The 13,439-nt window shown below is 43.0% G+C and overlaps 1 protein-coding gene and 1 pseudogene across 1 annotated transcript in view; one reads left to right on the top strand and one right to left on the bottom strand.

The window, feature by feature from the left end:
* Positions 1–700: 700 nt before the first annotated feature.
* Positions 701–13,439, bottom strand: part of PCSK2 (proprotein convertase subtilisin/kexin type 2) — a 254,461-nt gene continuing 241,722 nt past the window's right edge. The window contains exon 12 of the mRNA XM_007960726.3: positions 701–3,365. Coding sequence (XP_007958917.1) covers positions 2,879–3,365 — 487 coding nt within the window. The 3' untranslated portion in view covers positions 701–2,878. The remainder of the gene's footprint in view (positions 3,366–13,439) is intronic.
* Positions 3,374–6,798, top strand: LOC119622297 (dynein light chain Tctex-type 3 pseudogene; annotated as a pseudogene).

The following is a 13,439-nucleotide window of genomic DNA, read 5'->3' as shown; positions in this document are numbered from 1 at the left end:
ATACTTATCCTTATTATGCATGATTATTCTATTCTATTCTGTTCTATTCTATCCTATGATTTTCTTCTCTCCTACTGTATTCTAAGTTATTCTATTTTATTAAAAACTGAGTTCCTAAATTGATTTTACAACCCATTAATGGATGTAACTAGAGTTTGAAAAATACTGCTGTACATCATAATTTGTGTATGATTTATATGCTAATTATGTCTTTTATGCATACTTATTAAAGCAGGCTCTTTAGATCTCTCTTTGGCAATTTTTAAATTATCTGTCCCTAGAATGGATGAAAGTATTTTCATGTATGATATAGCACATCTGACATAATTTCTGGAAGGTAATGTTTTATTGTTGAGCCTCCTAATTTACAACATGTCTTTTGAAATTTACCTATAAAATTTTGTCACAGGGAGCAACAATGTTAACCTAATTAATCATTATTCACTTATTTTCATTTTTTAAAATAAATGACTATAAATAACTGTCTCTTGAGTTAGGATCAGGGATATCATAAAAACATCACTAGTGAGACATATTTTAGTGTTAATACTGATGCAAAAAATGAAATAGAGACCAAATATTTATATATAGCACTATATATATTTTTATATATTGTATACTCATATCAAAACTTGCCATTTCTCTTAAGAAGCTGATATGTTGCTTTCTAATTTTATAAATTACACCACACCTGTGAAAATATGGACAACTATTTTATATTTTTGCTGCTATATAAGACATTTAATGTTTATACAGAGAGCTGCAAAATTACAGAGGTGATGCAATGGGAATCGATGAATATTTTCACCTGAATTTCCACTGGCCTTTTTCATCAGCCAGAATCATCTTGATATTCTCTGAATATTATTTTAGAGATGAATATGGTATCTGTTTCTTCAATAAATACACATACACACATTATAGGTATATGTGTATATACATTTATACAAGTGTATGTATATATACACATATATACACACATGTATATAGTCTACATATGTATATATATTTCTGTGTGCACTTATACACACATGCACACATAATGTCCTTTGGTTTATTTTCAGACCATTAATGTGAAATGAATTTCCAATGATTTCCATTTATTTTTTCTTGAAATCTAAACTGGTTTAAAAAGACCTTTGCAACAAGTAATAAATTTCGTTTAAAAAATCATATTATTACACTTTAAAGCATGATATAGAGAAGGTCACAAGGTGTTAGAGAAGACAGAAATCCATGCCAATATGGGAGAAAAGAAAGCAAATGGGGTTTTCAGGTTTCTCTCTTAAAGTGGCCACCCTCAGGGAATTGAACCTAGTGCTCTGTGTTGCTGGCTTGAAGGAGAGGTGCTCCAGGCTAAGCTCTGTGCTCGCACAGGAAGGGAGATGGTACCTGGAGAGGCTGGAGACAAAGCATTTCTTGGGAATGGGTGTGCACTGGGACTGGGGATGAGAAGCCAATCTCTGAGTAGGTAAACAAAGTGACCCGAGGTCTAGTCTAGTAATGTCTGGTTGGGAATAAAGTGGTCACTTTTGGGATTGACCGTAACCTTTGGGTTACATGTTAAATGATCTCATGGATTGCTTAGTTGCCGAGAAGGTAACTGTGTGCTTTCCTAACAGAGGTCTTCTCTCGCCTCCTTCAGGCCTCAGGTTCCTCTGGGATGAATTGCATGGTCCTCTCTTGGCAGAAGAGGCTCCATACAACTGGAGAACTATGTGAAGATAGTGCTCATATCTTCAAACGTGCCCCTTTAACCTCCCATGACTCTTCCAGGACAGAGGCCTTTTCCCCAGCACATTAATGACATCAAACTGTGGGGGAGTATGAGATTTCTCTTCTATTATATTATTTGGAAATCAAAGCCCACGTCTATGTGTATAAAGCTGTAAAAAAAAAAAATACTCCTCTCGCCTCTCACTCAGATCAGATTAAGAAACCTCGAAGTGACTTAGGAAAAGGGACATTCTTGTTTGAAAAGCTAGTAAACTACTCTTCACCAGATGTGTTGCCAGGCTTGTCTTAATTTTTCTTCTCTTTTGGATGTGAGGAGCCCCAGAAAATTGGGGCTGGGATGAACTCTATACAAACTGAGAAAAATTTGGGCTGCTCTGGCGGATTTTAACATAACTCAGAGCAGCAGCTGGTGAGCGCACAGCCACGCTCTGTAGGTTTTATATTCGCCATGCTGGCTGAGTAGAGTGAATTATCTTGGCGTTGGTAGTAAAATATCCAGCCCTCATGCTTCCTGGATCTCTTTCCCCATGCAGTAACTAGAGCTCTCTATGAATGACATCTTTTGAATCACACCACCTTCATCTACACCCCTGGCAAATCTCACTAAATTCAAAACATCGCTCCCCAAAGGATTTAAAGCACTGTGTCTTCTGTGCTTTCAGAGATGTGGTGCTTACCCTCTGGCCTCAGCTTTGATTTTCTTGTTACATAACAGCCCCTCATTTGAGACCTCGGACAATCGTTCTTGGAGTCACTGTATGTGGCTTTTAAAATGGGTTCTTTTCTCTTCTCAGAAATTAAAAAAAAAAAAAATTGAGGGGAAAGCTGTCCCATTTTTTTGTTTTTTGTTTTTGTTTTTGTTTTTGTTTCAGGATATCACCCATTTGAATGACAGAAATAAAGAATTTAGAGTCACACATAGGACATGGATGTTGTTGGGAACGCTATATTTGGGGCATAGAGTAAAAAAGATTGTTTCCATTGTAATGAAAATAATCATTGACAGTGAGCGAAGCTTCGGATTAAGAAGATGGAATTCCCTGTATGGGTGATGGAATTGCTAGGTGCCTGCCTGAAACGTGGAGCGAGGACAGAGGCGGAGCCAGGGAGGGAGGGCGGCGGGGAAGGCGGATGTGCAGCGCTAGTTCTTGCTAAGGATGCTTTTCAGGCTTCTCTCCACGGCTTCGTCCAGCTCTTCCTCCAGCTCCTCTTTCTTGGACATGGCCAGCTTGGACTGGTAATCCCGCACCACCTGGTCGATGTACGGGGCGCTCTGAGTGCCATGCAGCATCAGGGTCCACTCCTTCAGCACCCCCTTCTGCGGGGCACTGCCGACAAACCCCAGCTCCAGGGTCCAGGTGCCTCGAGCATCTTCCCCCCACGTGTGGGTGGTCATGAAAGGCCACTTGTCAAAGCCCACCTTGGAGTCGTCATCCCTCGGACGCCGGCTCAGCAAAATGGACTTGGTGCCCATAGGGGAAGTCATGTTGATGTTCAGGTCTCCTCTCCTGGTCGCGTTGACCGTGATGACAGCCTGGACATGCTCCAGGTAGCGGACAAAATTTTCCTTCCCCTCACAGGCATCGGTTGTGAGTGTCAGCACCAATTTGCCAGTGGATGGTATTTTCCTGAGGACAGAGTGAAGAGGAGATAGGATAAACAGTGGTGGGTGCACCTTACAAGGGATTTTGAGGGCAGCTTCAGGTAGCAAAAACGGCAAGGGCTTTGGGGTTGATCAGACAGACCTGGGTTTAGTTCCCACACTGGCTGTGCGAGCCTGAGTAAGTTACTTATATCTTTTTTTTTTTTTTTTTCTTTTGAGACAGGGTCTCACTCTGTTGCCCAGGCTGGAGTGCAGTGGTGTGATCTCAGCTCACTGCAACCTCCAGCTCCTGGGTTCAAGTGATTCTCATGCCTCAGCCTCCCCAGTAGCCAGGGTTACAGGCATGTGCCGCTAAGCCTGGCTAATTTTTTTTGTATTTTTAGTAGAGATGGAGTTTCACCATGTTGGCCAGGCTGGTCTTGAACTCCTGGCCTCAAGTGATCCAGCTGCCTTGGCCTCCCAAAGTGCTGGGATTACAGGTGTGAGCCAACACACCCAGCTCTGAGCAAGTTACTTACACTTGGAACCTTCCGTGTGGAAGGAGAAAGTAGCAGATGCTGTGATGCTCCTCCTGAGTCTCCTAAGTCCCTTCTGAGTTTGCCTGCAGCTAAAGCTCCCTTGCACCTGCACTGCTTCCCACCCCAGGCACGAGAATCTCCCGATGTTTCCGGGCTTCCTCCCACCTCTGTGGAAGCCTGTGCAGCCAGTGTGCAGGGCGACCCAAAGGTCGCAGGGATTTAACCTTTGAGGGGTAACTGTCTCCCAGTGACTGACAGGTTTTTACCCTGGCTTCTCTATTCCTCAGCATGACAACTCAGTGTGCCTAGTGGGACTGAGCTCAGCTGCCCACGGTGGCAACTCGCTCATTCATGCACTCTTCATTGGCTTTTCTCCCCTCCCTTATTTTACATCCCCACTGCCTCACTTGTGTTACCTGGAATCATTTCTCAAAAAGCTGTGAGCACCCAAGTCTTGTCTCAGGTTGGACTTTTGGGACAACCCAGACTGAGGCAGGAACTCATAATGCTTTTCTTTCAAAGTGCTAAGTACTTCGATAAATAGAAGCTATTGCTAATATGACTGCTATTACTACCATTAAGAAAAGCTGAAAATGGGTAAATTAATTCCAGTGAAAGGCAGTCCAATGAGCAATCAGGAGACTTTGGGGGTCTCTTTGGCGAAAGTTGGAGCGAGGTTAAGCCTAAATATTCTCTAGGCTGTCCTTACGGGTAATCTCCTTTCTGGAGATGGCCTTCTTGGAGTGTGAGAAGCTCAAAGATTCTTGCACTAGAAAGAAGGAAGGGCCGGGCGCGGTGGCTCAAGCCTGTAATCCCAGCACTTTGGGAGGCCGAGACGGGCGGATCATGAGGTCAGGAGATCAAGACCATCCTGGCTAACACGGTGAAACCCCGTCTCTATTAAAAAAAAAAAAAAGAAAGAAGGAAAAAAGGAAACTGCATTTGAGGATTACATGGTGTAATAGAAAGACTCCAGACTTTGGGAATAAACCCATTTGGATTAGAATTCTGCTTCTATGTTTACTGCTCATGAGAGCTTGGGCAGGTTATTTAAGTATTTGAAGTTTCACTGTCATTGGGGGTGGTTCTTGTGTGGTTAAACAAGACCATGTATAAAATACCAGGCACAGGCGTCGCTCTGCCCCTAGGGAGAGCCAGCGCTACCATGGAGGAGTACCAACGCCACTGCGAGGTTGGCCTCGATGCTGAGGAAGCTCACAATATTGTCAGAGTGTGCAGATGGGGTTTTGGGTGGTGAAGATTATAATTACAACAACGTCAACCCGTGGACCAACCGCAAGCATAGTGGAATAATCCTTAACACATCTGGTTAAGTCGGGAAAAGCTTGTAAATATACTGTGAACTGTGCAGTGGTCCAGAAGAGCGCATACGGCTTTCACAGCCAGCTCCTGTTTTTGGGATACCACATCTGATGGAACCTGTACCGTAAGATGGGAGAACTGGACCATGAACTGTATTGTCAATGTTTTTGCCATTGCTGTTGTTCTTTAACTGACTAAAAATGTTGGGCTAAAGCCATTAACTTAAGAATTTGTCAGTGTATCCTTTCAAAAATAGTTATTTATTAGTGTGCTAAATGACAAGTGTGTAATATACTTTAAAGTTATCAACAAAAACTGAATATTATAAGCAAGCAATATCATAGCAATTGGCAGACTGTCTCATATTTTATGCAGCATCATTTAAGTAGGAAAAATTTAATGCTAGCAAAGAATAAATGCAGACATATGACATGACATGAAAATACAATCTTACATTTACACCAGCTTTTCACTAGTATTTTGTGATGGGGATATAAGGTATAGGGAACTCCATTCAGATAATAAAATTCTCTTTCAGCTAGAGAAGTTAACAGGAATAAATGTATGAATAAATAAACTGCAAGGATAAATGTGGAGAAAATGATGAGAATTAGCTAACATCTTTTCGTTTTTTTAAACTTTCTTCCCCTCACTTAATTGTACATAATATTTAGTGGAAAGTAATTTTTTAAAAATCTCTACCAATTAACAGTATAGTAACAGCTATGATTAACTTGTTTACTTTTTCTGAGGATTAGTAAATCGATTTTGTTTTTAATTTCAAATTTTTGGATTTACACTTCAGGGTGAATAATTAAATCTGGTAAACTGAATTTCCTAGTTAAATAAAATTAGTTGCAGTATATGATGAACAGTATGTGACTCAAACAGCTGCCTTACAATTCATGCCATGTGGAACAAACATTTATTAGATGCCTATTGTGGGCATATGTCTGTGCTAAGCACTATAGTTATCAATGTGCTGTGCAAATGCTAAGTTCTGTTTAGCAATTGTTCAGTTGGAAGACAAGTATTAATACTTGGGGAAGGAAAAAAAAATAGTTGTTTTAGGGAGGAAAAAGGTGAATCTGGTTACACGTATAGAAGTAAACAAAATGAAAAGCGCTTATTGCTTTCTGACAGAATGATAGATGTAATTTTAAGAGTTGCTCCTAGCAAGTTAAAAGTGCATATAAAATATGCAACTCTTAGTTAAAGGCCTTGTTATCAGTCTTATCTATACAAGTAATAAATTTTGTCATTACTTCAATTACAACCATCTGTAAATAATTTTGAAGACTTATTACGTGGGGTTCAAATTGAGTGGAATAAAGTATAGATTAAAAGTACACAATCATTAGCAGGTTATCTCAGGGTTTATGAAATGTAATTAAATTTATTAAGAAAATAGATGAAAAATTAGGGTACACAGCTGGCCACCAAATGCGAAGTCAATCTGCTACTTAACCTTGCAAACAAAATCAGTTTTTCATATTACCACTAACACTAATAAGTATAGAAAGTGGAACCACAACTCATTGAATTTTGGAGAGGAATAAACTTAGTGTTAATACTGATGATATTAATATTCTTGTAATAATCCTGCAATATTCTTGTAGGAATACTATGTGCATGTTTGATATTTTGCCAAATAATAAATAATAATTATTAAATGTTTAATAATTAAATTAGCAAAATAAAGGAGTTTAATGCAGTGATCTTTGTTTTTGGCACATCAGAACTTTTCAGTCATTATTCATGCTTCTTTATGCTGCTGGCTTTTGTGTCCTTGAATATTGTAATAGTGACCAACATATATATGCAGATTTGTTTTTTATTATTGTTGTTTAAACCTGATTTAAGAAAAAAAAATTCATACCTCGTGAACTTGCTATCTGCTCTGTTTCTAGCTAAAATATAATAAATGTTATCTTCCTGTGCTGAAAAATAAATAAATAAATAAATAAAATACTAGGCACGATGCTTGGCACATGGTACTGGCCCATCGCCTATGCAAATATCCTTCCTCAACATGGCTTTTATTTTGGAGTATAAGATGCTGGATATTTTTAAACACACATCGTGTAAAGCACATTTACAAAAAGACAGTGGTTGCAGGCCCAGCTCGGAGTCAAGCCTTGGTTCTGCGTTGCCCTAGGAACCAAGGCCGTGAGCCTGGGAGGGCTTGCTGAAACACACAGTGCAGTTCATTAATACTCCCCCGAGGAACTTTACAAGTATATACTTAAACGGTTTCATGGAGCACTGCTGTGCTCTCCTCTCCCACCCCTGGATGCTGATGCTGAATGATGTATGGAGTGTCCATCAGCTATGGGGATCCAGTGACAGTGGGGGTGGTCTTTCTGTCCCCAGGATCTGGGGAAATCCATCCATTTGGTGGAAAGCAGGCATTAAGCCAACTTTGGAGATAGGGGTAATGAGGGCCATAACCTGGATTTCTCGAAGACGGTGCTATTTATTCAGAACAAGATCAGAAACAGAACAGGGAAGGTGATAAATGACTAAAGATTGTTTGGGCTCCAGCCCAGCAGTGGACAGCTGTATAGGGTAGCGTGAAGAGTCTCAGACGACGAGTCCAGTTGTGAGCAAGTATTTGCGTGATCTGAGCTATTAATTCCTGCCCTGAACAGTTGCTGGCAAGATAAATTATCATACATATACCTTATATATGTACATATATATAATGCGTCTATACATATATACTTATATATGTAGTATATTTACAAATGTCTAGACCACCACTAGCCACAACGATGGAAATGTTCTCTATATATAATCTCTAGTATAGTAGCCACTGGCTACATGTGGCTAGTGAGCAATTGAAACATAGATCACGTGAATGAAGAAATGAATGTTCAATTTATTTTATTCAATTTTAATTAATCTAATATGTTATTATATAACCACGTGTGGCTGGTTGCTTCTGTATTGGATGGTGTGGGTCTAAATTGTTTATGTATGTTGAATTTGAATCTGATAAGAACAACAACAAGGGGCAGAGTCTCTTGGGCTTCTGTTTCAAGGGCATTCAGTTTTTGCCTGGCTCACAGGCTCTGCTTCCAGGCAACCCCACCTAAAACTGGTGTTATTTGTCTCTAGAGAAGAGCAATTGGAAACTGATTACCCCATCCCTCTGCACAGTGTCTGAGGCCTATTGACTATATTCATGTCATCGCTGGTGATACAGAATATGGGCCTCATTCCATCTTGTGGGCTCAGTCACCCTCACTTCTTTTGCTTTCTTTAGAAAGCCCTTAAGAAGTTATTGTAAAGATAGATCTAGGCTGGGGACCACTTTGACATTAAGGGCATGGTAGAGGAGCCTGGAATTTGAGTCCCAAGAAGGAGCCTCATTGGCAGGACAACAAGGGCTGGTGTGTTCCTGTCTGTGTGAATCTTCCATGGCAGCTGTCGTATCTGTTTCTCCCAGGAGCCCCACGGTCATGGGGAAGGCCTTAGCGACTAAGACCAAGGGAGGGAAAAGGACAGTGAGGCTGAGAAGGGGAAACTAGAACACAGGCCACCGACTGCCCAGGCTAAAAGTCTTACTTTAGAGTGAGTGTTGTGCATTTGTGAGAGAGGGTGCAAGGGAGAGATGGAGGGAGACTGAAAGAAATATTCCATGCACCTTGGAAAGCCGAAAGACAGGTGGGAGTAGGGACAAACACACACACTTGTGTTAAGAATCACACATTTTCCTAGAAGCCTCGGACACTGGGGTGTGCCTGGCGGTCAGAGGCCATGCTGGCTTTGGAGCATCAGCACCACCACACAGTTGTCCTGCTTGGGGGCAGGAGCATTGGTTTTATGTATTCTTATTTCAGTTGGGTTTCCATAGCCCCTGAGGGTGATTCTTCAGAGACACAGGCAGAAGACCACAGTTAGCAGCCAATGCCCGCAGCAGCTGGGGTGGTGCACAGCCCAGGGAAGAGGATCTGAACCAGGCACTGTCACCATCTACCGAAGCCCCCTGAGCCATGGTGTGCCTGAAGGTCATCTCAGGTTTGGTCCAATCTATATTTCTCTCCTTCCATCAAAAGAGATCATCCCAGCACTAGAGCAACTCTTTTCACGTTGGCCGGGAGTCTGGCTTTTTTTAACCACCATGGAGAGACTGCCAGCTAGAAAAACCATCCAATCCTGCCCTGCCATGTGAGCTGCTTCCTGCACAAGGGCTGGGTCTCCTGAGAGAGGAGACATGGGGCTGGACTCTTCTGAGAATGTTAAGTTACTATGAAATTAAATTAAAAGCATGCTGTGAATTCCAGAGGCAGCGAACTTGGTAGAGAAAGAACACCATTCTCCCCTCACAGGTAAGGTTTTTGGCTGGCATCATGGCACTGGGAGAGCCTAGGAACAGTATTTTCCAGATGCTTCTTGTTTCTCTCTTTTTTTTGCTCACTTGTATTTTCTGATTTGCTTACAGTGACCATGTATTGCTTTTATAAGAAAAGGAATACAACATTCTTATTTTAAAGCAAAAAAGAGATACACACTCAGGAACTAACTGTCAATTTATAAGAAGGTTAAATAGGAGGAGGTTGGTGGTGGAACAAAAAGAGGCTCTGCTGAAATATTTTAAATAGTCATAGGGTGTTAGTTTCCAGGCCATGATCTGGAGCTCATTTGCTGCAGAAAATGAAGCATGCTTTCTGGAGGTTTAAGAGTTCTTAGGTCGGGAGCGGTGGCTCATGCCTGTAATCCCAGCACTTTGGGAGGCCAAGGCGGGCGGATCACGAGGTCAGAGTTCAAGACCAGCCTGACCAACATGGAGAAACCCCGTCTCTACTAAAAATACAAAAATTAGCCAGGCATGGTGGTGTGTACCTGTAATCCCAGCTACTCAGGAGGCTGAGGCAGGAGAATTGCTTGAACGTGGGAGGCGGAGATTGCAGTGAGCTGAAATCACGCCACTGTACTCCAGCCTGGGTGACATAGTGAGACTTGATCTCAAAAAAAAAAAAAAAAAAAAAAAAAAATCAAAGAGTTCTTCTTTGACCTATTAGAGATAATACGCAAAAGCTTAGTGTTCAAGTCCTATAAAAGACAAACTTAGGGGTGTGGGGTGGCTTGTATCTTTATTTTATTGCACATCGTTGCGAGTAAGTGTTTAAACTGCCTTGTGTCAAGAAATAGGTGTTGCTTCCCAGGGGGCCCTGGGGAATGCTTCTTGTGTTATGAATCTTCAACTGCATGATAAAGTTATGAAGCTGTGGCCTGGTGTGGTGGCTCATGCCTGTAATCCCAACACTTTGGGAGGCCAAGGCAGGCAGATCACCTGAGGTCAGGAGTTCGACACCAGCCTGGTCAACATGGTGAAACCAGCTCTACTAAAAACACAAAAATTAGCCGGGTGTGGTGGCAGACGCCTGTAGTCCCAGCTACTCGGGAAGCTGAGGCAGGAGAATAGCTACAACCTGGGTGGTGGAGGTTGCAGTGAGCCAAGATTGTGCCACTGCACTCCAGCCTGGGTGGCAGAGTAAGACTCTATCTCAAAAAAAAAAAAAAAAAGAAAGAAAAGAACTTATAAAGCTGTGATTGTTTTGATAGAATAATCACAATAGTAACAATGACTCTTTCTCAAGTGCCTAAAATGCCTGCTTTTGTGGCAGTCACATGAGGACACTCAGCAGGTAGCCATGGTGAGGTTTTCTCCTCTCCCTGTAGCAGAGTCAGGTGGGCATGAGCTCGTGCAGGAAGACTCTGCAGCTCGGCAGTGCTGGTCCACAGTCCCCCAGGTGGCACAGGGCCGAGCACACACTGACCTCTCACTCCCATGCTGCTTCCGGCATTGATACCAGGTTTTAACATTTATTTCAAAATTCACTTAAACTGCAGAGCCGGATCACATATTTTGGCACAGCCTTAAAGGAGGTCAGTGAATAGTCCCCTCAGGGTGCCCAGAAGGGCTGGGGGCAGACTGTGCTAGACAGGTCACTCCGGGCTGGCTGATAGGGCCGGCCTGGGCTGGCTCCGCTCATTGCACACACAGCTGGTGCAGCTGGTCACAGCCAGGTGTATTTTCCCCTTTGACTGTAGTTGAGCATCCTTCACTGACTCTCTTGATAAAGCCTCTTTAGAAAATTGCTTTTCAAATTGACTCCCTCTCTGGGAAGATTAATGCCGAGGAAACCCACAAACCTGACAATCACCACTCACTCCACCTTGGAAGCTGTTTCTGTGCAGCCCTGCACATTATGGAGTGTGGCGATTGCCACGGCTGTTGATTCCTCGATCCTACCGCCCCACGAGTGTGCTTTGTGGTCATAAGGGCCTCCTCTGCCAAGCGGCACAGCCAGCTCCGGGGCTGCCCTCCAAATCTCCCTGTGTAGCCTCTGTGTTCTTCAACAAGTATATTTGCCCTAGACCTAACTCATCTGCATCTGAGAACAAGTTCCAGTGTGGGGGTGGACGAGTGACCAGAGGGCACCGAGAGGAGGCAGAGCCCTTCCGACCAAGGCAGAGCCTCCTTGCCACGTTTGCCTGGCTGGCCCGCCGGTCCTATTGCCACCAGTCAGACATTTCCCTTGTGTCCAGCTGATGCTGGCTGAACATTTTCATTCCCTCATTCATTTAAAAAATATTTATCACCTTTCTATTAAATGCCCGGCACCATTCTAGGCACTAGGGGTACACCAGTGAATATGACAGACAAGGGCCCAGTCCTTTGGGAGGGCCCAGCTGAGTTTGTGCTAAAATAGCTCTCCTGTTTCTCTTCATTGAAAACACTGCATTGATCTTGCATAAAGTTCCTGGCTAGTTGTGAGATGTTGGGATGATCACATCTCCGGACCTCAGATTCCTTAGAGGGACTCGGACAACATTATTTCCAGTGCTCCCTCTGGCCTTAAATTCCACATGTAAGCAGATTATGATGGAATGCTAAGCATATTCAGAAACTGGGAGATAAATTGCCTTTCATCTCAGTATACATCCTCATTCCTCTCTCTCCTCTCCCACGGTGCTCCCCTCCTGCCCTCTCTCATAATCACATGGTGCTTGACGATCATTAGAGGTCTATCCTGCTTGTCCAGTGCAATCTCAGAAAATAAAGCCTGGTATCGACATGTACCTTGACTAAGAGGGCCTCAGTATATTCCAAGTTAACTCTTCCTCTAAATATTGCAATGGCGCCAACTTTTTGTTAATTGTAAATATTGCTTATGTGCAACTAAATGTAGATATTGTGCCAGTTGCGCTGCCTGTGGGGGACATTCCAGCCCCCACCCGCTGCTTGCAGAGTGTCTGTAAAGGCACAGACATCGTAAGTCTTTTTCCTTTTGCAATAAGGGAAGGAGGTTCCAGGCCCCAGGGCCTTGTGGAATGGATAAGGACATAGGAGTTAAGGCCATTTGCTTTATTTGTCTGATCCTGTTTTCTCACCTAAATTAAGACTAGGAATGCCAACCTCCTGGGATTAAATGAGATAGTGGAAGTAAAGGGCTAGCAGTGACTGTCCGAGAGAAGTTCTTAGCAGCAGTTCTTACTATCACCCTCGCAAGGCTGCCTTTAGGCTTCTGGGATGCTGCAATTGGATGTCGTGCTGGGGGAAGGCATGAGGCTATAAAATGAACCAGCCAAGCTTTCTTGCAGTCTCATCTTCTTGATACCCCTTCATAGAGTTTATGTTATTAAATCTCCACTTCCCATTCAGTTTGCACAATTCAGCATCCCTCCTACTAAGACATAACTACCAGATGTGCCTTAGACCTGGCTGCCCGTAGCCGGGTGCGGTAGCTCATGCCTGTAATCTCAGCACTTTGGGAGGCCGAGGTGGGTGGATCACGAGGTCAAGAGTTCAAGACCAGCCTGGCCAAGATGGTGAAACCCCCGTCTCTACTAAAAATACAAAAAAATTAGCTGGGTGTGGTGGCACGCACCTGTAATCCCAGCTACTCCAGAGGCTGAGGCAGAGAATTGCTTAAAAACCTGGAGGGGCGGAGGTTGCAGTGAGCCGAGATCGTGCCACTGCACTCCAGCCTGGGCGACAGAGTGAGACTCCGTCTTAAAGAAAAAAAAAAGACCTAGCTGTCCAAGATGGTAGCCACTAGCCACATGTTGCTATTTAAATTTAAATTAATTAGAATGAAATGGGATGAAAACTTTAGTTTCTTAATCACAGTCACCCCCTTTCTAGCACTCAATAGCCACAAGCTATTGTACTGGACAGTGCAGAGCATTTTCACCACTGCAGAAAGTCGCTGTGCTTCCAAACTTCTCAATAAATGATTCTGAGC

This window comes from Chlorocebus sabaeus, chromosome 2, assembly GCF_047675955.1.
Source record: "Chlorocebus sabaeus isolate Y175 chromosome 2, mChlSab1.0.hap1, whole genome shotgun sequence".
NCBI lineage: Eukaryota > Metazoa > Chordata > Mammalia > Primates > Cercopithecidae > Chlorocebus > Chlorocebus sabaeus.
This window is presented reverse-complemented; position numbering and strand designations above follow the sequence as displayed.